Raw genomic sequence first — 25,673 nt, 5'->3', positions numbered from 1 at the left:
ACAGATCTGTCCAATCGGACCAGACGTACTGGTACTGAACACACAATGACATGGAAATAGTCAAATATTACTGGTTTACCTCGGACACACAGCTAGACTCTGCAAACAATAGCTCACACATCCTGAAATATTGCAAAAGCATTCGTAATACAGCTTCCTGAGAATTGGATGAACCCAGAATCTCTATTTCTTCCTTTCCTGGTTTAGAGACACCAGGACCAGGGAAAAAAACCCCAGAAAGAAACACCAGGACCAGCTCGTCATTGCTCGATAGAAAAAGAGGATTATGGGTATGCTTACTGGCTAGCAACATAGCAAATGCCAGTTAGAAGAACAGCTAATACTATAAATAATTTTAAAGCTTTTAAGAAAGGGAACAGGTGCAAAGATTATTCAGTATTACTGTTTTAGCTCTATTATGTCTGCTTATTAAGTTGGGCTGAAACTCCCCGCTGTCACTGGTCATGAGAGGTGAAGATTATATTTTTAGGCTTATATATGCCACAGCCCAGGTAGTATATAATAATATCATATTCCAGTAGCGCTTGGACCAAATCCTCCATCCTCTTGGCTGCTGGAGCTTCTGGGTTTACCACCTTGCACCCAGGTTGTATGCACTCTAACCAGTCATCCCCATTGGGTTGGTTTGCCACTGTTAGCCATTTGAGTGTCATAGCTTTAAAAAATGTTACAGACGTCCATAATTCCGGCATTAATTAGAAGTTAAATTTTAGTATTAAACTAAGATTGGTACACGATTCATATAAATTTGCTCCCCAGAGTATGAATCTGGCATATCTTCGCAAATACGTATTAAACTGAAATCATCATATTCATGTTCTCAACAAAATGCCATCAATTACTCTGGCAAACTGCTTTGAGATGGAGGGAGTTTCAGCCTTGGTTTCCAGACTGGAGGTGTTCAGTCTCAGTTGTTTAGAGTTCTTTAAAATGAGCAACAAAGCCTCAGGGAGCAGCTGCAGACTGTTAAGTCTAAATATGGTGTAAATGCAATAAAATGGCTCAACAAAATCACAAACTTAACACAGCAGTTTATTTTACATATTTAAATAAAAAGTGTTTAATGTGGTGTTGATGCTCTGATGCTAAAATACTTTAGGCAGTGCTCCACAGTCCTCTCAGGCTTCCACACACATATCCAACTAGCAGCATGCAGCTCAGAACAGGGGTGTGGGTGTGTGCCAAGTGGTTTCCAGAAGTGACTGCTGTGTTTGGCGTGGCTATGTGCTGGGAGCCTGAAAGCCTCCTTTCTTACTGCAAGCTGGCACCAGGCACATGTGTGCAGTGGAGCCGCGTCTGTGCAGAAACATCCTAATATTAGAACTAATTGAAATAAGCCAGGCGTTGTGGAGGAGCTCGAGCCCAGCCCCGTTCGGTCTGCAAGGCCGCGAGTTTCTACACAGTCACCTCGTGTTACATCCCTGTGACACCGGATCACCAAATCCAACATGCTGCATTCTCTCACTTGCGTGATAGATGGTCCGAACCCAAACACACACACACACAGAGCATGACTTGATCACCTCATTTGCACTATTTTGCCTCTTCTCTCTCTCTCTCTCTCTCTTTCTCTGCCCCCACCTCTCATGAGCTCATTAGCACCTCTGCTGATGGCGAGATGGAAGGATGGAGGGAGTCAGGGTGGGGCGGGTTTGGGGGGTGATTGAAACCTCCGGGGGATGGTCTCCTCCCTCCTGACAGGCAGCATTTGTAAAACATTTCCCACTCTGCTGCCTGACACTGATGATTCACCAGAGCACCACCATGATAGATAGATAGATGGATAGAAACACAGGCACATACATGTACAGTCCAACTTGTACCCACCACACCTCTTAATTTTTTGTGACAAATGAAAACCATGCTACTGTGCATCATGCAGGCCGTGTGATGGACAGGCCACCTCTTTAAATCGCACACAGGGACGCACACAGATCTGCAAGGCAGTGTTTGATGGCGAGGCAGACTGCGGAGGGAGGAAATTGAACAGAACAGTCAGGACAAGGGGCGTGGTGAGGGGCGTTACACCTCTGCAAGATGGCATCGGTTGCTATGCAACTGGGCACCAAAGCTATTTATACATCGGCCCCCTTGTCCCCCTTTTTCCTCCCCAAGCTCTACTGCTGCTGATCAGGTCTGGCAGAGTGGAGAGTGGGAATTTGTATGCACCGGAGTTCGACTGACAGGGGGGTTCTGGTACTTTGTGCAGGAGTTTCATTTTGGGTTTCCTCATTTTCTTCCACTGCTGTTAGAAGTTAAAACGATAAATAATAATAATAATATTATCTCTAAAAGAAAAAAATGAATTCTCACCAATTAAACATTTTGCATTGAACCACATTGGGAAATTAATTATCTACATTAATTCAATCTGATCGATCATCTGCCAGATTCAAATCTTTTATATTTTCTTTTTTTAGCGACTCCCTTCACCTTTTCAAAGATCTCTTGTTTGGCCTTAAAATATAAATAGATAGTTTTTTCTTCCAGCAACCTTTTTATGTATATAATCAAAATAAGCATCCAGAAACAAACCAATACAAAAAAGCACAAACTAAAAAACTGCTCTACTTCCATGAATAAAACATCAAGAATATTTGTAGAAAATACCTGGGTTGGATAAATACTGCATGATTTATAGACATTATTTTTTTTCTTTTTGTTCACTAAACTCACACCTGCACCATCATGCAACTTGTCCACTGGTGGAGGCCTTTTGTAACGGTCAATGTAGCAGAAATGAAAAATGCTGCTGCGGGGATGTGAGACAAAGTGGGGGACCAATCCATGCCCAGGTCTGGGTCTCCACTGACAGGTGATTTAACTTGAAGGACTTCTAGGTAAGTACTGAAAATGTTGCCGTAGCTTGATATAATATTTGTGGATTTTTGAAGAATAAAAAAACAACCCAAATCAGCTCTTTTACTCTAAATAGGGCAGCGATTTTCAAAATGAGCATTATCATGAAAAAATTTGCAAGACAAGCAATTAAGACCATAAACTTCAAGTAATCAGGAAGTAAAATAAAAAGTGGGGTTGTTTTGCCTGCAGACCTCTACATCCTTTTACTGTTTTTTTAGGTAGGAGAGTCGCCCCCTGCTGGCTGTTTAGGAAATAAAATGAGCATAATATGTTTTTCTGAAAAACTTAAGACTTAAATTTTTATTCACGTATTAACATGATGGGAGTTTTTTGTTTTGTTTTTTGCCCCTTTACGGTTAAAGAATTTTTTCTTGTGTAGTGTACTTCGGAAAATCTGATAAAATAAAATTTTCCCAGATTGTTACTTTACTTGAAACAATTATGCACTGAAATAAAAATGATAAATTCATAAATAGTTTTGTTTCAGTGTTTTCAAAATAAAGAACGGCTCTGACAAAAATGTCACTCTGTTTAAAAACTGTAATGTGTCTCGATTGCTAAGTTGTTGTTTGTTTGTTTTTTAACTTAGTAGACTTAAACTGACATTGCTGTCTGGATTTTTTATTCATAAACAAGCATAAAATGAGCTGCTTCATTAAATAAAGTCACTTTAAGGTTGGCCAAATAGGCTCTGAAGTGAGAATCATAAAGTGACATTTTTAAAGCCGGTTTCAGCAGAGAAACTCTTGTATATTGATTTAACCAAGGCTAAAGGGGCTGCTTTTTTTTTTCTGTGTCAATGACCATTTGTCGGGTATTGTATATTATTTTGCTGTATCCCTGTGGAGCTTGAGTAGACGGTCTCTTGGCTCTCTCTTAGTTCAAGTGAAAAAGCAAAGAAAAGGGTCACCGTAAGATGACTTGGAATAAATTTTAGCCTGTTGTTTTTGCGATCCAGAATCAGCCCCGGCTCTTTTTCTTGTTCCTCTTGTTGAAACAATGAGTCTTCCTCGTGCAGCCCACCGAGCGTAGCCATCACTTCAAGGCACCTTGAGAACACGAGCCTGTCAATCTGTTAATTTCCTCTTATTTAAACCCTGAACTTATTAACTTCTCATTCTGTGTTGTTGCTCTGCGTCACCGAGCAGAGAAACCAACCAGACAATGGGTGTGATTGAGAGGCAAAATAGATGACATTATTGAATTTTAATCACATCTTTTCCTTCACCGTCGTCGAACACGGCAATTACCTGGCTACAAGTGTGTGTGTGTGTGTGTCTTTAGGAAGGAGTTGAAGCTCAAAGCCGACGACCGGCTCATCAGGTCCTCATGGCGGCTGAAAGAAGGTCGTAAGTGGCTATCAGTGCACCCGACCCTGTCTGGATGGATCCCTCCTGTCACAGCATGGCGAGCTCCTTCCATATGGAGAGGGGCCTAATTATCCCCCACCAATGACTGAATCAACATTTGATTATATCCTCCCCAAGGCTGCGCTGAAAGGCTCTATTCAAAGACCACGTTTATGTCTTTTCTCTCATAATCAAGAAAGGCTGTTATTTGCTAATGATAAGCCTAATTTCTTTTTTTAACACAACCACTGACGTGCTGTGCAGCAAAATGTCTGACATATCTGCTGCTTTATGCCCTTGAGGATACCGACTCCGATTTTAAAGGGGACCTATTATACTTATCCATAATTTATGTCATATATTTATACAGCTACAACAGTGGATGCTCGTATTAAACATGGCCAAAGATTCATATAATAAGATCAGCGTATGCAGACATTATTTTTTTTTCTGCATTTGGATCTGTAGGCTGTTGAAGTCGGGAGATGTACCTAATATCGTTGCTCGTCTCTGGCACACTGAACAGAAAGGGCAACCAATCAGGGTAATAGTGGCTTAAAGGGAAAAGGAAGAAGGCTGAAAAGGCTCGTTTCTGACGTAGACTGTATATAAAAGAAGTACTTAAAGTTGCGTTGTTTTTGATGACCAGCGCGGGGAGGGGGGCTCCTATGGTTCCAAAACGTCCATTAATATAGAAGCCGATGGGAAAATGTATCTCCCACAGTTCCTCGTGGGTTTCAAATCTTGGTGGTCTACAGCCAAAATGTTTCAGAAATATACGTAATAAAACATTTCTAATATTGGACCACTGGCTCTGGTTTTCATGATGTGCTACCAGGTCGGGTGTAAGACCAAAAGCTCATAACTACAACCAGAAAAGACGCAGACCTTGGATTCGACCTTCTTAGTGTAATTTGTCTAAGTACAGACTAATGATTAACAAACTTCTGTGTGTCTGAAAGGAAAAACATGTGAGCCGGTATATTGGCTTTTTAATTTACCAAATATCTGCGTGGTGCCCGTCTGACTTTGTATTGGAGTTCAGAGTCGTAGCCGACAATGCAATCACTGTGGTGACTGCAAACACATCCTTTATTAAATTCAGTACAGTTTTTTATCAGTGGATCTAAAGCTAAGCTAAACTGCTAATATAGGGCTTTATTCATTTTTCTCCACAAATGTCTTAATTTGTTACATAATAAAGAACAGATGAGAAAACATATGCTTGTAATTTATGATTAAAACTCATCTAATAGCCAATCAAGTCAGCTTTATTTAAATAACATTAAAAATGCAACAGATGTGAAAGTGCTGGGCAACATCTGCAGTCAGTTGTTTTAATCATCTTATTTGGACTTAGCACATCCAAATCAATGGGTAATGGCACATTTTAAAAATTCGTCCCATTTAATGGTTTGACACATTTTAGAGACCCTCTCTTTTTATAAGTGTTTGATTGAAGTGAAAGGACTGCAGCTCCTGAATATTGGCGCTTTATTGGTTGAATAGATGGTTTTCCTTTTCTGAACGTGGAAGATCAAGAAACCCATAAGTCCTTTGTTTTGACCGATTTCTTTGTGATCAGCATACCTCTGCGGTAATGCTTGAATGAGTTTTCAAACTTTGCCGACTCGAAGACAATAAAAATGTTTCTGTCAAAAAGCTCTCTAACTGTCAAACCTCAGGAACGCCTATTTTAAAAGCTGCTGATGACAAAGCTGTGATTTTTAGATTTATTGTTGTTTTTGGTGGGGGGATTTCTGTCTCACAGTCAGAGGAACCTGGCAGAAATCACAGAGTTGATCCACACAGCCTTCCTGGTGCATCGTGGGATTGTTAACTTGAAGGAGTGGACGGACTCAGACGGCCCGCTGAAGGACATGCAGTTTGGGAATAAGATGGCTGTTCTGAGCGGCGACTTTCTGCTGGCCAATGCTTGCACGGGACTGGCCCAGCTCAACAACACTAAGGTATCCTGTCCGTCACTAACACTTCTCCTGAGAAATATTTGACCTGACATGACTGATTTCAGGGGGAAGGGCTGCTCAGTATGAGCCCTTCGAGGTCCCGAGAGCCTCACGTATCAGTGCCAGACTTCATACCAACATCTTTTCTCTCAGTCATCTCTTTGTAGACATGAAATGTATTCAATAAAACACATTTTTAGCAGTTTTGCTAATTCTTATTCAAGGTGATGCAATCCTGATATTCATTTATTTGTGTTAATCTGCTTTAATGTCATGTTTTTCATTTTGCCTGCTTACTGCTCCCAATTCCTTTCCTATAGTCCTTTACATCCTATCCCAGGGTTAGGGCCTGAAAGCCTAGAAAGCCTAGCTTCATCCCAGACCTTTTGAATCATCTCCTAATATTGTTTTTGATTAATGTCAGCATTATCAGTTGAAGAATCAGATACCAATCGGAGAAGAGTTTGTCAACTAAAGAAAATGGGAAAGGAAAAAAGTCCTGAAAAAAGCTTGATTTGTAGTCCTGTGTTGAACCTGGGCTGACAAAACAGAGCAGATCATGTTGGACATGGAACTAATAAATATTACAGAATATTCCCTTTTACTGAAGAGCTGGAGAGAGAGAAACGACTCAAAATCAATTGAATCTAACCCAGATCGCTAGAGCAAAAGAAATGAGAGGAAAAAAGCTTTTTGCTTTTGCTTTTCAGTAGACTGCTCACATGGCGTATTACTAGCAAGCGGATCCATCACAGTCATGGTTGCGTTGCCAAAATGCGAAGCTATATTTCTATAGTTCACTTCAAGCTACAGCACAAGTTGCATCATAGGACATATGCCTAAGGATTTCAAGCATTTAAATGAACAACTGTTCATTTAGATTTTTTGTGTGCACACATGTGCATAGTGTAGTGAACGTTCTATTTTTAAATATCAGAGCTTTGCAACTGTGAGATGAAATGTGTTCAATGTGTTTGTTTGACGTGACACAAACGATAATCGTAAAGACAGTGGTTTACCCATCGGGCACCTTTTTAGTTAAATCAGGGCTGTCAAATTTATTTTAGTTCAGGGCCCGCAGACTTCTTCAGATTTTCCTCTTTTGTTTAAGTGTAAAGGTCCATGTGAAAATGTTCACATTTAATGAACTGTTTTTTATTTGCAAAACACGAAGAGCAATTTGAACAATATGCATTTTTTCCACTTTGAGTCATTCCAGTTATTTAAAAATAAAATACACTGGCATTGGTTCTTGGCTTAACCACATCACTTGTGTGCAGTGTAGCAGACTATATGTGAGGTCTTTCAGTCGTTCTAGTGATGATGCAAAGTACTGGAAAAACTTCCACATTTTATTCCTCCGTCTGTGATTTTCAGCGCTGCAAACCCAGACTGGATCCTTTGGCGGGCCGTTTTTGGCACCCTGGAGTTAAATGGTTCTAGAAAACCAAAGCTTTGGTTCAGACATAGTGGGATAGAACGGTTCTTCACTGCTAATTTGGGGGGGGCTTTTTTGTCATTTTGAAGATCTGAAACAGAATTAAATGACTTAATTGTCTTTCTTTGACACATCCTTCAACTTTCCAACAAATTTCAAGAAATTCATCTCAGTTTTTGCAGGCTAAGAAAGAGGGCGTGCACTCCAGCAGTTTAAGTGGAGGAATAACTTCTATTACAACTACAACTTGGCTAATGGTAACACTTTCTCATAGCATTGTTTTAGTGAGCAGACACTGCTTGGCAAGCATGACAAGTTTTGAAATTCAAGGATGTGTGATGAGACACAGGTGAGACCTGATCTTTTCCTGGTTCCTAGATTCTCAGCAGGTGGTCCCTTTTCTTGACAATTCAGCTGTTATTCTAATAACTTCATGTTTCACACGGTAATCATCTGGCCACCTGGAGGGGCTTTCATCCTCAAACTCCTTCAAACATGGATCTTCCTAGCAGCATATTTGAGGTGCAAGTGTCAGTCTTTGCTACATGCTGGTAACGAGGTTATCAAGCATATAAACTAGTTATAGTTTTAATCTTTTGACGTTGGTGTGGGGGCAGCCTTGTGAGAGCATCTGAGATCATATCTGCTGCGTAGCCTGGTAACCCCTCGTTGACAGATGCTGTCACCACGCTGCTGCCTCAGAATGCAGTTGCCTGAGTGGATCAAAATAACCATCTCCCCCTCCCGTGCCATCAACCGGACCAGCCCTTGCCGCCTTCCCTGATGCTTCTTTTTCAGCACACGCAGGCATATGTTGTAGGTTCCCAGTAGTGCTTGTTGTATAAGAAACACAGAGGGAGTTATAAACCAACCTTTCCTTGATCAGTTACAGATAATTCTAAAGGTGTGGTGCTTCCTTAATAGTGCTAATTGGCTCTGTAACAATACTAAGAGATAATAGACACTCTGTGGCTAAGCTACAAATTACAGTAATGGAACTGATATTGTTGTTTCCCTGGAAGATGAAGAAAAACACAGTGAGAATGAAATGATGGCAGATCTGCTGATGACTCAAACTAACGATGATTTAATCCTATTAAGCGTGCATTCAAGCCAAGCACATTGGCATTGATTAAACTGAACGCTTACAGCACATTTTCCTTTAGCATTGTTCATTTTCAAGGTGAGAACAATGCCATTCATACTCAGCTAGCACTAAATTACCACAGAGCAATGCTGGAGAGTATTAACCTTTTTTTTTTTTTTTTTTTTCTTTCTCCCAAACAAGCCTGCAATCTGAAGCAACCACAGGAAGCATCCCCCGTAGTGGAAGTTTTTAGAGGTAATAAGGAGATGGACATCTGATAGCTCACAGTTACTCATGTTTGAAAAGGTTAGCAAAACAAAATGAACCAAGGGGAAACCACACCACAGCATGCACTGATGCTCATATTTTCAGCCTTTTTCTCTGGTTGGAACACAGTGGAAATGAGATTATTGTAAACAGCAGAGATGAGTCCATAATGCTGAGCTGAAGGTACAGAAATGTGGTTTAGTTTGGGCTGGATTTTGGTGTTGAGCTCTGCTCTGTTTAATTTATTGGAAAAGTAAAGCACAGTTAATTTCTTTGACTGTAATTTTTACCTGAAGAAATTTTTACATCCTTAGTCTGATGTTTTTATATCAGATTGTTGTTGTTTGTTTGTTTGTTTGTTTTACTTTTATACATATGTGCATCTACGTTTATACATCGTTTTAAGCATTTATTTGAGTGGTTTCTACTACTCAAATGACTTCCAAGTCCACCTAATTATACTTAATTAAATCAGCACTGGTGAAAAAGAAAAATCTGTGTTATCTGTGTATTTTTTAATGGTTTTTGCTGCTCCATGTGCATAATTCTTATGGGCAGAATTTCAAATGTAGCCAAGTGTAGAAAGTTGAAACTTTGGTGACCTCAGAATCGAGTCTCTCATTTTTGTGGATGATGTGGTTCTGTTGCCCTCACCATGTGACGCCCTCATACTTTGCTGCTTTGCACCTGAGAGTGAAGCAGCAGGAATAAGGTCCAGGTCAGGGCTCAGTTGCATAGTGACCTAAAGAGCATGATTACAGATGAACTTCCTATGAAGGGTTGTTGGACTCTCCCTTAGCAATAGGGGGAGGAGCTACTACTACTGAGTCACTGCTACTCCTCCACATGGTTCAGGAATCTGACTGGGGCCTCCTTGGTAAGGTGTTCTGGGTTTTCCTACTTGGTGGAGCCCATGAGATCTCACACCTGGCTTGGGCGCACGTCACTGTCTCCTCAGATAGGCTGAAGGACGTGGCTAGGGAGAGGGAGGTCTGGTCTTTCCTGCTAACCTGTTCCACAATATATCACATATTATTATTATTATTATTATTATTAAATATTTCTTTTGCAAAATTGGTCTTTAAATATGTTTACATTTACTTTTCTGTATCAAGAGTCTCTAGAATTAAAAAATAGTAATTTAATATCATAATAAATACATAAAACGAGAAGCCAGCTCAGTTCATCGGGTTGAGCAGGTGATCCATGTGCTGTAAGGCTTTAGCAGAGGCCCAAGTTTGAATCCATCCAACATCCGGGGTCAGCCTAAAGCACAAAAAGCCCCCAAAATACTTTAAAAAGACATAAAACATGAATAAAATACTCAACTAAAACTAATCCCTCAAATTTTATTAAGAAAAATAAAATATTTGGCACAGGCCTATAGAGGCATTACTTAAAATGCTGCCTGTTATATTTGGATGTGCAGCAGCTGTTGCACAAAGCCAACATCTGTCTCGTTAGCATTAATGTTTCCAGAGCAGAGCTACAGCTTTAAAACAAACTAAATTTTGACTTATTCTTAAAGCATTTGTTGCACAAATTATTCTGTTGTCAGGAAAAACACCTGTTAGCCTCGAGTAACGTGTTATCTTTACCTCACCTGCTTTCCTGTCGCTGTGTGTGAGGAGCTGCCTCAGTCTGAGGGGACGAGAGCACAAGCAATGAAGCTAAATGAATCTCATTCTTTAAATCCGAAACAGCTCCTTTTATTTGTCGCAAGTTACTCTGGAGCATCACTTGACCATTTAGCATACCCATTATACCATTTGGTTGTGTAATTCCATGAATGCGGATTTACTCTGTTGATTAGTGTCAGCTGTGCGTTATTAGTTGTTGTATTATAATATAAATGATTCGTATGATTAGAACTGTGAGTTAGAAGGATGCACAGTAAATGCAAGTCCACTTTTAATAGGTTCATCAGCACTGCTTGTCGTGAACAGTATAATACATTAAATCCTAACGGAAAACTGCAGCAGGTGCTGTGAGTTCATATAGGAGCTGAAACATTCATGTCACGTATATAAATCTGACTATACGCTTTAGAACTAATCTGCCTGGCCACTCTGTTAGTGCAATTAACCAGACAGCAAGCTATGCTGTTGTCAGATAACTGCACTAAAATGCTCAAAAAGGCACAAATGCAACAAACGTTGTTGAGTAATTCAGATTGGTGAGAGTGGAGGTAAAGCCTCGCAGAAAGCTAACGGTGCCAACCTGTCACTTAAAGTAACCCCAACACCCAAAATTTCAAACATTAAGCACTGATACAGTTTAAATGGATGAATTATGAAATAAATTTGTTATGAAAGTGTAAGTTAGCTGAAACTGTTTTATGGTTGTTGCAGGTTTTAATCATGTCTACTTCTGCTGCGAAGTGCTCAGTTTAACATGGGAATCTATGTGGATCGACTCCCTTTTGGAGCCAGCCCCAAGAGGACATTTGAGGAACTGCAGTTTTTGGAATTTGCAAAAAAAACCCAGTTGGAACTGTTGTACACGAGAGACGCAGTATCGTATTTCTAGAAAATGGCATGAGAATTGCCACTCTAACATTTTCATTTTTGCATATATTTTTCCTGTTTTTTGTAGAGTTTGTAAAGATTTACTCTTAATCCTGTATCCTCTTTGTTTTACCTGAAAGAAAAAAAAAACTAACAAATATGCTGTTGCATTTTCAAACTTATAATTACTCCAAGGCTAATGCAGTGAAGGCTATAAGACATTTTGCTTTTCACCGTTAAAATCTGTTAACAGCCGGATATTTACAGCCCTTTAACAGCTAAACTGTGCAGTTGAGTCTGTTGTTAAATATTGAAGGTGCAGGGTAACAGATGAGTGTTTCCTGTAGCTTTTAAAGTTTTTCTCATAAACCAGGCTTTTTTTTTTCTTTTAAGGCACTGAGAGCGATGGAGATTATATGTCGTGGCCTTGAGAGAAAACCTATGCCACTACTTGTATAAACTGTAAAATAATCTTCCCGTGGAGCTCCGGTTTCTTCCCCCTCGCAGACCTGTCGGCAAAACACGATCTGGCTAGATTTGGGAATGGAGTAAGGGGGAGGCAGGGGGAGAGATGATCTGATACTTTCCAAAAAAAGCCCCCCACTGGCCCCCACTTCCCAACGCAGGCCAGGCAGAGACACCACATCTGGTAATACTGTAGGCACATTGTCCTTCCAGGTCTGTGGGCGAAGCTCAGGTTTCCTCAATATTTTCCCCTAGTGGATTCAGTTACCCAAAGGACATTGCGAGGCTGACGGAGCAGCCAGCGTCACCAGACTTTTCTGATGAACCAAGGATGTCTGGGATGAGCTGAAGGAGCTCTAAATTTAACCTCATTCATTTGAACTGTAACAGGCGTGGCCCCGTCTCCACTGTCCACGCTGTTCTGTGGCTGTGAATGAAGGACGGAGACATGGTCTGCCTTTTTTTTTTTTTTTCTTTTACTCATTCAATAGATCCAGACATAAACAACCACTTTAAAAGATACAGCCTCTTATCTGGTGGTTGATGAGAGGCTGGTAGGGTTTCTGTAAGCTAAAATGTAGGCATGCATGCCCCCTGTAAGGGGAAATGGGCAACTGCACTCTTAAGCAAACAAAACACACACATAAGGCCCATTTTAGCCTCATCTTTAAGTTTTGTCTTAGTTTGGTTTTTAAAAATGTATACAAAGCATATTTAATGGCTCACTGATTGCAGATGTAGTGGTTATTTAGACTTAAGGCTCATTTTCCTTTTCCATTTGACTCACAATGTTTTTGCAGAATCCTAACCTTGTATACTAATGAGGCAAACCCAGAGGTACAAAGCGTAAGAAATCTTTGAATAATGAGGGACTATGAGAAAAGAGAACCCGGAGGTCAGATCATCACTCTCAAAACCTTGTTAACCCCTCTGCTCTCTGGACACCACCTTATTTTGTCTCACCATCTGCCTTTTAGCTCCATTTCAGCCCCTCAGACCAGACAGACACCCGAGCCGGCTCTCTCAAACCGGACTCCTCTATAAATACAAAGTATAATGAACGAAGGCGAGCCTGGATGTGCTTCGTGAAATCGCCAGGAGCTCCCCTACGGAGCGAAAATGAGCAGCCGAGTTGCAGTTCACCTGGCTTCCAGCACATCTCACCTCCGATTAATTCTCCAAACCAGCTGTTCAGATACCGTTTCCTCGCTCTTCAGTCAAGGGGGAGGGGGTGTGGGGGGGGGGATTGTGGTTTTTAATTACAAATGTCACAGATGAACCGAATAGCGTGTCGGTTGTGATCAGCCTCATTTACATCGACATTTTAGGAGTTTAATCAGCGCTGTTAGCGTTAGTGATTTATGAGGAGGGAGAGGCTAAGTGCAGTACCTGACCTGGGGACACTTGAAGAGGTCAAGTAGCTGCACATGTTGACCGCTGTGTGAATCAAACCTGTAATCTCTGGCTCAGATATGCACCTTTTGGCACCTTTTGCTTTTTGTTTGGCCTCTCAGGCGGCTTCATGAGGTCGTCACCTGAAGCTTTTTTTTTTTTTTTAGCAGACTGAAAGGAGTTCCCACATGTGCTGAGGAATTGTTGGCTGCTTTTCCCTCACTGTGTGATCCAGCTCATCCCTAATCAACTCAGCTGGGTTTAGGTTTGGTGATTGTGGGGGACCAGTAAACTGATGCAGCACTCTGCTTCTTGGTGAGATGGCCTTTACAGCGGCTGGCGGTTTATTTGAGGTCATCCCACTCAGTATAAAGCAGGTCTTCACTGCTCCTGGTTCAGGCTTCACTGTTGGGACCAAGCATGCAGACACCTGTGCGTCCTAGCTTTGGTTTCACAGTTGAATTTCTTGTGCTTTTCTTCTTGGTCATCAAAAATCTTTTTTGCAAAGTTTAACATGCTTTCTGATGAAATTCCTGTCTGTCTTTAAGTGATTTATTGTTGATTTTAATTCCTGGTTTGATACAGTTATTATATTTTGGAGTCAATGATATCAAGTAAAATGAGCGTGAATACGAAAATTTCAGGTCCTAATCTGAAACAAACATCTTCAACGTGTTTTTCTTTCATTTTGTCTTCAACAGGTCGTTGAATTGATCTCCAGTGCCATTGGTGATTTGGTTCAAGGAGTCTATTATGAGAATTCCCACAATACAGAGGTAAAACATCTTTTCTTCCCATACAATGCATACTTATCCGTTTTCTCTGGACCTTGAAATATCCCAATGCCTTACTCAAATTAAATTTGGTTGATCTCCTGTTCAAGGTAATCTTCTCTGTATCTCTGCAGTGTTTAGGTCTCTCTGTGGAAGCGTCATTCTGGCCATACTGTGCGCTCTGCAATTTCGCAATTGTAAAGTGTAGAAACTTGCATGTGCCATTTCAGTCTAGTGATGAGAGATGAGTCTCCAGCTATGATGACTGAGCAGTTTTCTGCTGAAGAGACCTCTGTTCACAAGGCTTAAATGGACTGTACTTAGATGGTGCTTTTTTCTCACTTTGAGCACTCCTCACACATAAACAGGTTTGGGGTTTTTTTGTCTATGCATGACATAAACACACGCTGATGAATGCATCTTGCCTATACTTCGGCATGCACACTGGGTGAACCAGGAATCTTCAGATTAATAGCCAACCTGCTCTATTTTCGCACCACCCGGTATTCCCAGGTGGTCTCCCATCCAAGTCCTATCCAGGGACAACCCTGCTTAGCTTCTGAGATCAGATGAGAAGGATATATGGCTGTAAGCGCTGACAGGGTGAACTTCTCTGTGCTGTAACATCCTAAGCTGTCTGAGAGAACATTCAGTTCATTACATTATTATGACACCTTTTTTTGACCTGCCCAGCTCGCTTTACATCACTGCGATTTCATCTGCTTCCCAAAAGTAAAGATCAAGTTGAAGAATTCTGACACATTGGAGGAGGCATAGTGCTAAGACACAAGGCACAAATACATGAAACAACGTACACTGACGCACTAGGAATGGTCCAGAGATACATAAGAAGGCCATTCAACAGCGGGAGACCTACCATTCCAATCATTTATGCCAATTTAAACAAGGTTAAAGTTTAAAATAGAGAAGATATCCTTGCTATCCTCATCTTGGCCACACAGCTCCGTCTGTGAGCACAGAAGTCCCACCTACCTGCTGTTCAAGCCTTGTGGTTACAATGGGCAGCCAATCAGAAGAAAGTTGGCCTTAAAGTGACGATGACCTGAGCTGAAGAGCTAAAACGGTTTATTTCAGACAGAGGATGAACTGAGGGGCAGCATCAAGGCCCAGGAAATGATAAATAAGGTCAGAATCTCAACAGTGAATCAGTAAAAGCTCTTCTAGTAGACCTCACTAAAGTCCGTTTTTATGTTACTGCCACATTATTAGGACTATACTGAGCAGAGGACATCAAGCTCATAATTTATGTGCAACTACCTTTATTAATAAGCAGTAATTATGAGGTTATTGAGCAGAAAGTTCTCAGTTGAAGTAGAGCATGGTCAGGTTTTGTAATTGCTCACAAACAGTTAATTTACTACTAATAAAGAGGTTAATTGGCAATTTGTTTATGGTGAACATGTGCTCAGTAATGTAAACTATTGCTGTGGCTGTGTAGTTGTTAGCACATTTGCCTAATAGCAAGAAGGTCCAGGGTTTGAATCCACTGGCTGGGGCCTTTCTGAGTGGAGTTTGCATGTTCTCCGTGTGCCTGAGTAGCTTCTCATGAAACACCCACATTTCCAGCCAGAGTCCAAAGACATGCACAAGGTTATAATTGGTCATTATGTCATTATGTGAATGGTGTTTCTAGATGATATAGTGGCAAACTGTCCAGGGTATGCCCCACCTTTAGCCTTTTAAGGGTAGGTTCCCTCCACCAATACAATGCCTGCTACAGCTTTAGTGCCTGACTGCTTCATGGAAATGACCTTTTTAGGAACAAAGAAAAACGTCATATAGCCTCTTTTGAAATGTCTGAATCATCCGTAGAAAAAATTTGGGTATAATGTCAGAAAATCAGAAAGTACTGAGAGGCAGAGAAAAATGCTTTAGGTTATGTACTTTTTTCATGTAGTAACACCAGCATCCTTATTTTAAGAAATATACTATTGCAAAAACAAGCTTACTCAGATTCAGTTAAAAGCTTCAAGAAACCAAAGATAATATGTTTGGTTGCCTTTAGATTAAATAGTTAACACCTACTGTGAGCAGCATAGAAAGGTTAGTAATGCTTCTGTGTGAAAGTGGCCAACAATAACTGAATAAGACTAATAATAGTAATAAGCAGCTTTCTTTCCTAAATAGTCCACAGTAATCAGAGGTACCAGTGAGCAACAATTTTCTTTAACTCATCTAAATCTGTGGGTTATGTGCTGAGTTTATAACTAGTTAATTTGAGGTAGTTTAAAAAAACATCTCCAACTCTGACACAATTTACTTATTTTATTACTTTTATATATTTTAGAAAATGTCATACACATAATTGATGTGTTTCAATGGCTTTTTATTCTCTATTTTCCAGAAATTTAGAATTTATTTAATAGTTTCTAATAATAACAACCTGTTTCCATTTGTGTATATTTCTTATGATTTACTTAAATTTGCAAATTAAAAAAAGCAAACTCTCAGTTGTTTTTCTGCTGTTACTGTTTCCTTCTTCCTTTAAAATGACTGAGGAACTTGTGGAAAATAACTGTGTGCTGCTCCTCGCTGAGGCCTCACGAATTACACACTGAGAAATAAAGTCAAAGAGCAAGGAAGGCTTGTTTTGGTGGAGCAGCGAGGTGCTCTGTGGGAACTTAAAAGCGGAGGAAGCTCAGGCCTGCTCACACATGCTCTTTGCCTCTGTTTGCTCTGCAGGAGAACGGCCTCACCGACGGCATCGACGTGGCGGCGTGGGAGGAGCAGACGTTCCTGTCTCATGGGGCGCTGCTAGCCAAGAGCTGTCAAGCTGCGATGGAGCTCGCCAAACACGACAAAGAGTCTCAAAGACTGGCCTACAAGTACGGCAAACACCTGTCGCTGGGCCACAAGGTGAGGCGAATCCAGCAAGTAACATATACAAGAAAGGAGGTTGTCTGAGCAATAAATCTATAATGGTTGATCAGCGTATCATCACGATGCCTTTTTTAGCGGGAAACCAACTGGATTTCAAGGGATTAGATACAAGAAGAACAAACTCTTTTGATAATTTAAACAAGAGATTTAAAAAAAGATGTAATAAACGCCTGACTGTCTTAGAAAAAAGCCAAGAGAAGGATCCTAGTCGCTCCTGTCATTAGTTCCATGGAAACAGAAAAAATATTGTAATTCCCGGGATTTTTGTCTCTATGAATATGGATGGTTCAGGAGCATAGTCCCAGTCCTCCATAATTCAGCAGCTTAAGGATGTCAGTATGTTGAAGTTTTTAGGTATGAGGTCTAGACTTCGAGTGGGCTGCTGCAGCAGCTTGATTCTTTTCTTTGTCAGCCATGCTATGTGTCGATCGCTGTCCTGGTGCTTGACCCAATTTCAGCCAAACTTTAACTGTCGGGTAGAAGGACTCCTTCTAGAATATGTTGGTATACAGAGGAGTTTGTGGTTGAGTGAATGACTGCAAGGTACCCATGTCCTGTGGCTGCAAACTAAGCCCAAATCGTCACTCCTCCACCGCCGTGCTGATATATGTTTGGTTATTGCCAAATGTGGAGCTGTGCATTTTGTTCAGACATCGTTCCAGAAGTCTTGCGCTTTTTTCAGATGTAACATTGCAAACCTAAGCCGTGCAGCCGTGTTCTTTTTAGAGAGAAGAGGCAACATAGATTGTTGCATTTTGTTATGTGCAGTGAAAAAAAATGTTATGTCAGTACTTAAATTAAAAATGTGGAGGTTTTCTGGCGGTTCTAATTTAGTCTTTGATCTTTTTTTATGCCAAAGTTTTGGACCTCCTGACTGACATACTTTCTGTGATCAAGTTAATTCAAAGTAAAGAAAAAAATCTGGCTTCTAGTAATGTCTGACTTCTTTCTCTCTCATCCTCGGTATGAATAATTGCCCTTCTTTTCAAAAGTGTTTTTATGTCTATTTATCAAATACTTCACACTGTAGCTGAATTGATACATAAAAGCGTGACGTTAAAGGGAGCAGAGTGATTTATCAGCACTACAAAAAGTGCAAACGAAACATAGGAAACATTAGACTTAAGTGCCTGTCTGTCTTATTATTCTTGTATCAGAGAGGGGCATAAAAATGTGGAAACAGGAAGAAGGTTGATTTGTTATGTGCTAGAATGTCATTAAGATGTAAATAATGCAGCTGCTCAGTTATTTTTCCCAAGGTTCAGAGATTTTCAGCTGAATATTATTGGCGCTGGTGTAGAAGTCATTCATAATGATCCCACTCTCATTGCTGCTTTAGTGCGTCCTCTCCTGCTGGGGCTCCCTGTAGCTGCCTGCCTGCAGGCCTCAGTGGCTACAGGGAATCTCAGCATGGGAGGAACCAAAAATGAGGTCTTTGAAGGAGAACCGTCCTCATCAGGCTAGCTGTGTCTGTTCATTAACAGGGTCAGCTCAGAGTGTAGGCAGGCAAATGCAACCTTGACTGTTTTCACCACTGACTTGGTTTAATTGATAAGCTGAAAGTTACAAAGTAGAAGCTCCGCAATGACGAATGTTCTCTGCCTTTCTGCAGCTGAACTCTGACCTGCAGCCGTTTATGAAGAGCAGAGTAGGAGAGCCGCTGTCATTTAGTCTGAGCGCCGCCCCGGTCGTTTTCCACCGTCAAATTATGGGCCGGGAGACGTGGCATCATCAGCTGCAGCAGGTACGTTAAGGATGGTCCATGACACCAGGGCCAGCTGGATTCACTGCCTTTATGTTTCTAGCAGGAGTATCAGCTTTAATTTAAATAGGTTTGCATCAGATCTGAAAGAGCTGCGTGCAACCACTTGAAAAGTTGAATGAATCTTACTTTATAATATAATTCACAGTATCTGTTACTGTGATGAGTAAAGAAGATCAAACTGAGGTCTAAAACAAAGGTGAGAGAGAAAGCTGTTAAATTTCTCCATACTGCTGAAACAAAACTCACCTGATCTCAGTCCGACTGACCTGCCCTCCATTCACTCAGTGACTGAATGAACAAATTCAGTCACTGAATGAACAAATTCAGTCACTGAGTCCAGAAAAAGTTTTGGGGATGTGTTTTGGTAAAGCCATACGCAGCAGTCTTATCAAATAGGACCTGATGGTTGGTCAGAATAGTGTTTACCCCACCCCTGCTCCACTGTGATTGGATGGCCTGGCCAAAAGAGGGTTTGCAACCAGAGAAGCAGACCCCCAGCGTCTCCTCACACTGCTGCTGTTTTGAGTATAATTTAAAAACACTGTGCTTCTAGTGCTTCTGCAGGCCTCAGGTAAAAATAACTTCCCCTACAGGCAGAGAACAATAGCAGTGAGGCTGGCAGAGCATCATCGGGAAAGTTAAGACTTCAGGGTTGTTCCTTATTGAAAAAGTTTTGCCCTGACCCCCTCTGAATCAGTGGAAGTCGTTTTTATTGTAGTACATACTGCAACAACTACTCCAGGTGTCACTTTTTCACTATTCAGCTTCAGTTGTTATTGCATCTGACTTGCTTGCTTGACTCTTTGCTTTAGTTTTATGCATTTATTTTGTATTTGCTATTGTGCAAATTGTAACAACGAAGAAGCACGCTTTGTCCTCTGACTATTGTAGGTGTAGGTGGGGAAATAGACAGTGAAATATTTAGAAATTTCTAAAGCTTACCCTTAGAAGCCAGAGATACATGCCTGCTTTATCTCTTTTTCTTTTATTCTTCAAGGCAAAAACTTTGAGAAACCAGCTGGATTACTCAAAGGTAAGCACACAGCTTTACGAATGCCTTTATCCAGAATCTGCCCGTTCCGTGAGATATGAACTCTTAATGTTATTTCACAGTGTGACACAAAGTTCAGTTTTATTCTGTTATCTTTGAGTTGCACTTTTGTTACAAGTTTGTTAGATGGCCACAATTTTCCTTTGCCGTATTTCACAGTTTTTACCTCCTTACTGTCTGCCCTCAAAGACGGCAAAGAGAAACAGGATGTCTTTTCACTGTAACTTATATCAAAGTTGGGAAACAAGCTTTCCAAAGTCAATGTGTGAGGCATAGAAGGGGACCGATAGGGGTGCAAAAAAAGAGCGAAGCTACAGAGGAGGGGGGGTCCGATGGTGTTGGAAGAGGGGAGGAGGGGGGTGTTATCTGGTCTCGCCTGAAACAAGAGCAGGAAGGATTAGTTACCGAGGCCTATTTGCGGAGGAGACACCGAGACTCTGAGACAGTGGCATTGTGAGAGAATCTCCTTCAGCAGGGCTGCTGAAAAGGGGAGAGAAGTTTGAGGGGAAGGAGAGGTGAGGAGACACAAGGAGGGAAACTAAGAGCAGCACACGGGGGTGAGAAAACGTTAAAGTTTGGATTCAGCACAAAGTTAGGAACCTGTAATAGCTAAAACCAGCATGAATTAACTGAAAAATGACAAGCAGAGTTTCGTGTTGACTGTTAGTCTTTTGTTCCCCAGTAGCTCTACACACACAAAATCAGTCAGAAGTTTTATTTGTAGGCACTTATGTTTTGGTTTTAATCATCTAAGAAAATCTGAGTACAGAAAAGACGTGAGGATGACTCGCTGTAGCCTGAGGAGCTGCTTCAGCTACTCAGGATGTGTGCTCACCATTCAACGCACAATTTATTGTGACCTTCAGTAAGCATGGTCAGGTTTTAATCAGTGGATTGTATAAAAAGAAATGTCTGTTTTTTATATAACTTGTCATTGCTGTGTAGCTGTTAGATGGTGACCCTGCAGAAAGTTTGAGTGTGATTGGCTGAATAGTGATGATGAGCAGCAAGGGAGGAAGATATGGAGAGTTAAACATGTCTGCTAAATTGATCAGGGTTTATTATGTTGTTAAATCTTGACCAGATTAAAAACAAACATTAAGCAGAAACACCAACTTTATTCTGTGTAAGTTCCAATTTTTCCAAGTATTTAAATGTTTCTCAGGCTACGTCCAGACTAGCCTGGATAAATTTGAAAACGGCGTTTTCGTCTGAAAACGCTCTGCGTCCACACTGAAACGGCCGAAAACGTTTAGGTTCCAGTACTGCGGATGCGTGAAAGGCAAGACTATTCGACCTGCCTCATTTTTGTCTGCCGTTTATTTACTTTTCGGCTCTTTGAAACGTCGCGGCACAAGGTCGAGGAAAAGCACTGAGTTTTTTAAATGGACTAACAATGAGGTGGAGTTGTTGCTGCGAGTAACACAAAAGTACAAAGTTGCAAAAGCGAGTGAGAATTAAAAAATTTGAAGAAAAACTATCTGGAGCATGTACAAACTGATATTAGTCTTTAATAGGGCTGTCAAAATTGAGAGCAAACAAAACAACTGCTGTATAATGCCCTCCGCTATCTTAGTTTCATTGGTTACATGACTGTATCACATGACTAAATTGTGTCATCGTTTTCGAAAAGGCTCCGGGTTCGCTGTCCACACTGCGATGCGAAAACGTATCTGCTTTGGAGAGTGTTTTCAAAACACGTTTTCCTTGACCGAAAACGCCGTCTCAGTGTGAACGGAAGGTCAAAACGGGGAGAAAAAGATGCGTTTTCAAACAAAAACGTATTAGTGTGGACATGGCCTCAGTGTCTTGCCATTTAGCAGCCATCTTGGTATCACCTGTGGGCAGTTATTTTGTGTTGCCAAGAGCAATTGTAATGTTTTTGGCATTACACAATTTACATTATGTGCCACAGACTTACCAGGACCTGAAAAGCATAGAAAAGGACTCTAGAAGATGGGCTGGCTTATAATCAGTGGAAAGTTGCAGCAGTAATCAGGAGCCACAGAGCAAGCCTTGATATCGTGGACAGGTGCTTCAGGAGCTGCTCAGGGTCTCTCATTGGCTTTTAATTTAATTACACGGGGGTAACTCACCGTTTCATACTAAATCTTGACAAAGTGGCGTTTTCAGATGAAAAACTAACTCCATCTTTTATTAAATGATGTTTAATATATTCAGTGTACATTACTTTTGAAAAATGAATTAACCTGATCATATTTTATTGAATTATGTCAGCTATCATGCTCACTTGTCCTGTTTAATTTTTTCTCACGTGCTGCATGTGAATATTGATGAGATCAGGAGACTCAAGGCGGCAAAGACAGACAAATCTTGTTCGGAGCATGAAGAAAGAACAGGATGTGGAACCAAACATAACGCGCAAACAGAGGAGGGAGAGAGGAAACGTTAAAAACTAATGCCGAATTAAAGAAGGTTAACGGAGAAGATGGCGCGAAATGTTCCAGGAAATATAGTCTTTTCTAAATTTAAGAAGAAAAATGATAATAAAGAACTGCAGGTGTCGAACTCAGCATCACCCTGGCTGGTGATTTAGAGAAGAAAGGCCTACGGGGTTTTCCACCTCCAGAATTCATCAGGTAAAACGCCTCCAGCAAAAAGATGTCCCAACACAGCAGCAGTAAAGCACAGGGAGGTGCACAAATTCACTCAGTCTGTGTACTTAAAGCTGATGTTAGAGTTGATTTGATTTGATGGCCTCTGCTTCCTCATGCGTGAAATGTGTAAGTTGTGTAAGGTGCATGAGGTGCTCTCTGGAATATAGCAGCAGAAATCAATGTGTTAAAAAAAATCCAACAATCCGTGACTTTGTGACGGACAGTCTTCACGGAAATCCTTTGTTCAGTTCATTACCTGGCGTGCAGAAAAACCGGTGCCTTCATTAGTAAAGTGGAAAGACAGAAAAGCTGTGAGCTACGTAATTAGCACTGGCAGAGAAACACGATTCAGGGCATTTCCTTTCTCATTGTCAAATGCCAAATTTTTAAAGCCTAACTCACAGTGATGAGTCTGAAAATTTCCTCTTGTAGTTAAATTTGGGAAGCTGCCTTCAGTGGTACCACTGGCAGCACAGACGTGATTGTGATTGGGGTTTTTTGGGGAGGGGTTATTAAAAGGCATCTTTCCTCCCGTTTTACCCCTCGGGCCCGCTTTAACAGCGAGCTAACTTTCGCTGCCTCTTAACAGTTTATTGTGTTGACAGCTGGATAGTAACGAGAGTGACACAAACATGACAAACTAATGCGTGTTTTCATCCGTCTGCAGCTTTTGGCAGCGGTTAAATCGGAGAAAGGCGTGAGCACGGCGATGGACTTGTGCTGTTACCATGGCAACAAGGCTCTGGAGGCCATCCAGGCTTTCCCCTCCTCCGAGGCTCGATCCGCCTTGGAGAACATCGCCTCTGCCGTCACCAAATTTTGACCTGGACACACACACACACACACACACACACTCCTGTACAGCCTGGAGGGGTCTTTGTCTGCAGAGGCCAAAGAACGAGAACAGATTAACTTTGTTTTACTTGATCCAGATGCTGAGAAACTGTTCTGCTCTCTGGTCATCATTAAATAAAAAAGTTTTTTTTAAAAACCCCACATTACTTCAGCATCATGTCATGCGTTTTGTTTTCTCTCATGCCTGGAGAAAATAATCACACCGGGCTGCTGCAGTTTCAAACCTGGCATTTATTGTTGCTTTGCTTATCAGCGAAAGCACATCCCAGGCAGAACGTAATTTAAGATGTTTTGAAGAATTGTTATTGTCATCTGGAAAATGTACCATGAACAGGAAATGATACACCGAGCGGCACTTATTTTTTCAAAAATTACTTTTAAGAATAGCTTCCTCCTGGTTGCCGCTGCACGGCACAGATGATGGTGAAATCATAGCTGCTGGATTTAGTGGGTGTTTGCCAAGTTGAAAAGCGGCACCAAACTGGTTGTAAAAATGTCTCAAAGTCATGTTCTACCTGGTGTGTACCACTGCTGATAAGCACAGCTGCAAAAAAATGTATTTTTTTTAATAGCATTTGGCGTGCTCTTCGCTACAGAGGAGGAACCGGCATGAATCAGGGGTAATGTCATCTGTGTTGCCTTATTATGTCTCTCCCCGTGTTTGTCTGTGTGATCCAAGTCAAGCCAGGGGCGGGGAGAGGTCACCCAGCCTCTCCCCTTGGCCCAGCCAGCGAGCGCATTGAAGCTCCGCCAAGCAGTAATTATTAATGAAGAGACCTGAGCAAATGGACAGGAAATGCAGAGGTATTGATTGGGCCGGCTGCCCTGCTCTAAGCCGTACAGGCTGGCGCCAGCCTGGTGCCCTGTGGTTTCCCAGGCTGCTGTCTGCAGAGGGAGGCGGCGGGGGGGCAGCCAAGGTGTGAAACCAGGCCACCACTGGCAGCTGTCTGTCACATCGAGGCCACACCTGAAGGACAGACGGCCGAAGACGGGACGAGAAAGAAAGGGGGCTGAAGGTACACAGATTGTGACGAGGAGGAATTGAAAATTAACTAACAAATACGCAAACACCACCTCAAAATTAATTTCGTATCATGTGAGAGGACCCGAAGACACTGGGAGGAGTATTATAGTCACATCCTTTACATTTTTTAAATTAAAAAATATATTTAGGAAAGATCATTAATAAAAGACTTTCTATTAGTCCTGTTGGTGATGTTATTTAATGGTGGCCTGTAAGCTGCATCTTTTCAGGACCTTTTTTGCTTCTCAGGAATCAGGAGAATTTTAATAATCCCAACATGGAATTATATACCTGTCACAAATATTTTAAATTAATTAAATATTAAACAAGAAATCATTTTATTTAAAACAAATTGTGAAATTCCTGTATGGAGGACCCCGCGTGTCATGGAAATGGTGATAAATCACTTTACTATTAGTGATAGTTAGTAAAATGAATCTCAGAGAGAGAGAGAGAGAGATTCATATTCATTTTTAAAAAGGCCCAATATTGACAACCTCAAAAATTAAAGGGAAAAAGAAATGGCAAAGACCAGTTGTGATACCGTAATCACAACCGTAGTTTTCCTCATAACTAAGCAACCACCAGCATTATCCATGTCATCAGTTTTTTAGTGTGTTATGAAATAAGCACCGCTGTTGTTTTTCCCATTATTTATGTTGCTTTCACATAGTGAAATGAAGATCACAGCAGAGGTATTTGTTGGTGTGGAAGTAAACAGAAAAAAAAATCCCTGTTCTAGTGTCATTGATTTTTGTCTGTATGCCTGTTGTTTTATATGAGGAATTTAATAATATAAAACATTTTAAAGACAACACACACACACAGCAGTTTTTGTAATAAAAATGAATGGCAAACATGATGTCTATTGTCACTTTAAATAACTAATGGGATATTCATTTAAAAAAATGAAATTGTATAAATTAATCTATATTTATTTTTGTTGTTTTATTTATATAATTACATGTATTTATTTGTTTTATATTGGCAGATTTGGTCCTCCGTACAGGTAACAAAGTTTTATAATGATGTTGCAAATTTTCTACTTCTGCTAACAAAAACTAAAACATTCAAATTAATTAATGAATAATTTAGACAAAATAGTTTTGTTTTTGTTTTGTTTTTTGTTTTTTTTGTGGGAATAACTGTGGAGGATGAATTTGTAAATGTCCTTTAGGACCCTTTGGCTTTTACACTTCAGCTCCTCAGTTTTGGTACCGGTGATATGAATATAGTAACATCACGCCAGTGTGTTTAAACACAGTCTCACTGAGCTTCTAGTCTAAAGTCTTTGATGGTTCCCTAAAGAAAAGAAAAAAAAAACTCCAACA

General features: G+C 40.8%; 1 protein-coding gene across 2 annotated transcripts in view; it reads left to right on the top strand.

The window, feature by feature from the left end:
- The window catches only part of pdss2 (prenyl (decaprenyl) diphosphate synthase, subunit 2), a 33,254-nt gene extending 9,795 nt beyond the window's left edge, over positions 1-23,459 (top strand). The window contains exons 3-9 of one of the 2 annotated variants that reach the window (XR_014916947.1): positions 6,004-6,202; positions 14,057-14,131; positions 16,832-17,005; positions 18,642-18,773; positions 19,792-19,827; positions 22,150-22,445; positions 23,131-23,191. Coding sequence is in view for 1 of the 2 variants with exons in the window: in XM_085442480.1 (XP_085298606.1) it covers positions 6,004-6,202; positions 14,057-14,131; positions 16,832-17,005; positions 18,642-18,773; positions 19,792-19,827; positions 23,131-23,286 (772 nt within the window). In the remaining variant the exon portion in view is untranslated. Of the gene's footprint in view, positions 1-6,003; positions 6,203-14,056; positions 14,132-16,831; positions 17,006-18,641; positions 18,774-19,791; positions 19,828-22,149; positions 22,446-23,130 lie in introns of both variants that reach the window. The other variant, XM_085442480.1, reaches the window with a different exon arrangement.
- The last annotated feature ends 2,214 nt before the right edge of the window (positions 23,460-25,673 follow it).

This window comes from Copadichromis virginalis, linkage group LG19 (genome assembly GCF_057382275.1).
Source record: "Copadichromis virginalis isolate Kocher_CV1m ecotype Utaka linkage group LG19, C_Virginalis_male_GT1.1, whole genome shotgun sequence".
NCBI lineage: Eukaryota > Metazoa > Chordata > Actinopteri > Cichliformes > Cichlidae > Copadichromis > Copadichromis virginalis.
This window is presented reverse-complemented; position numbering and strand designations above follow the sequence as displayed.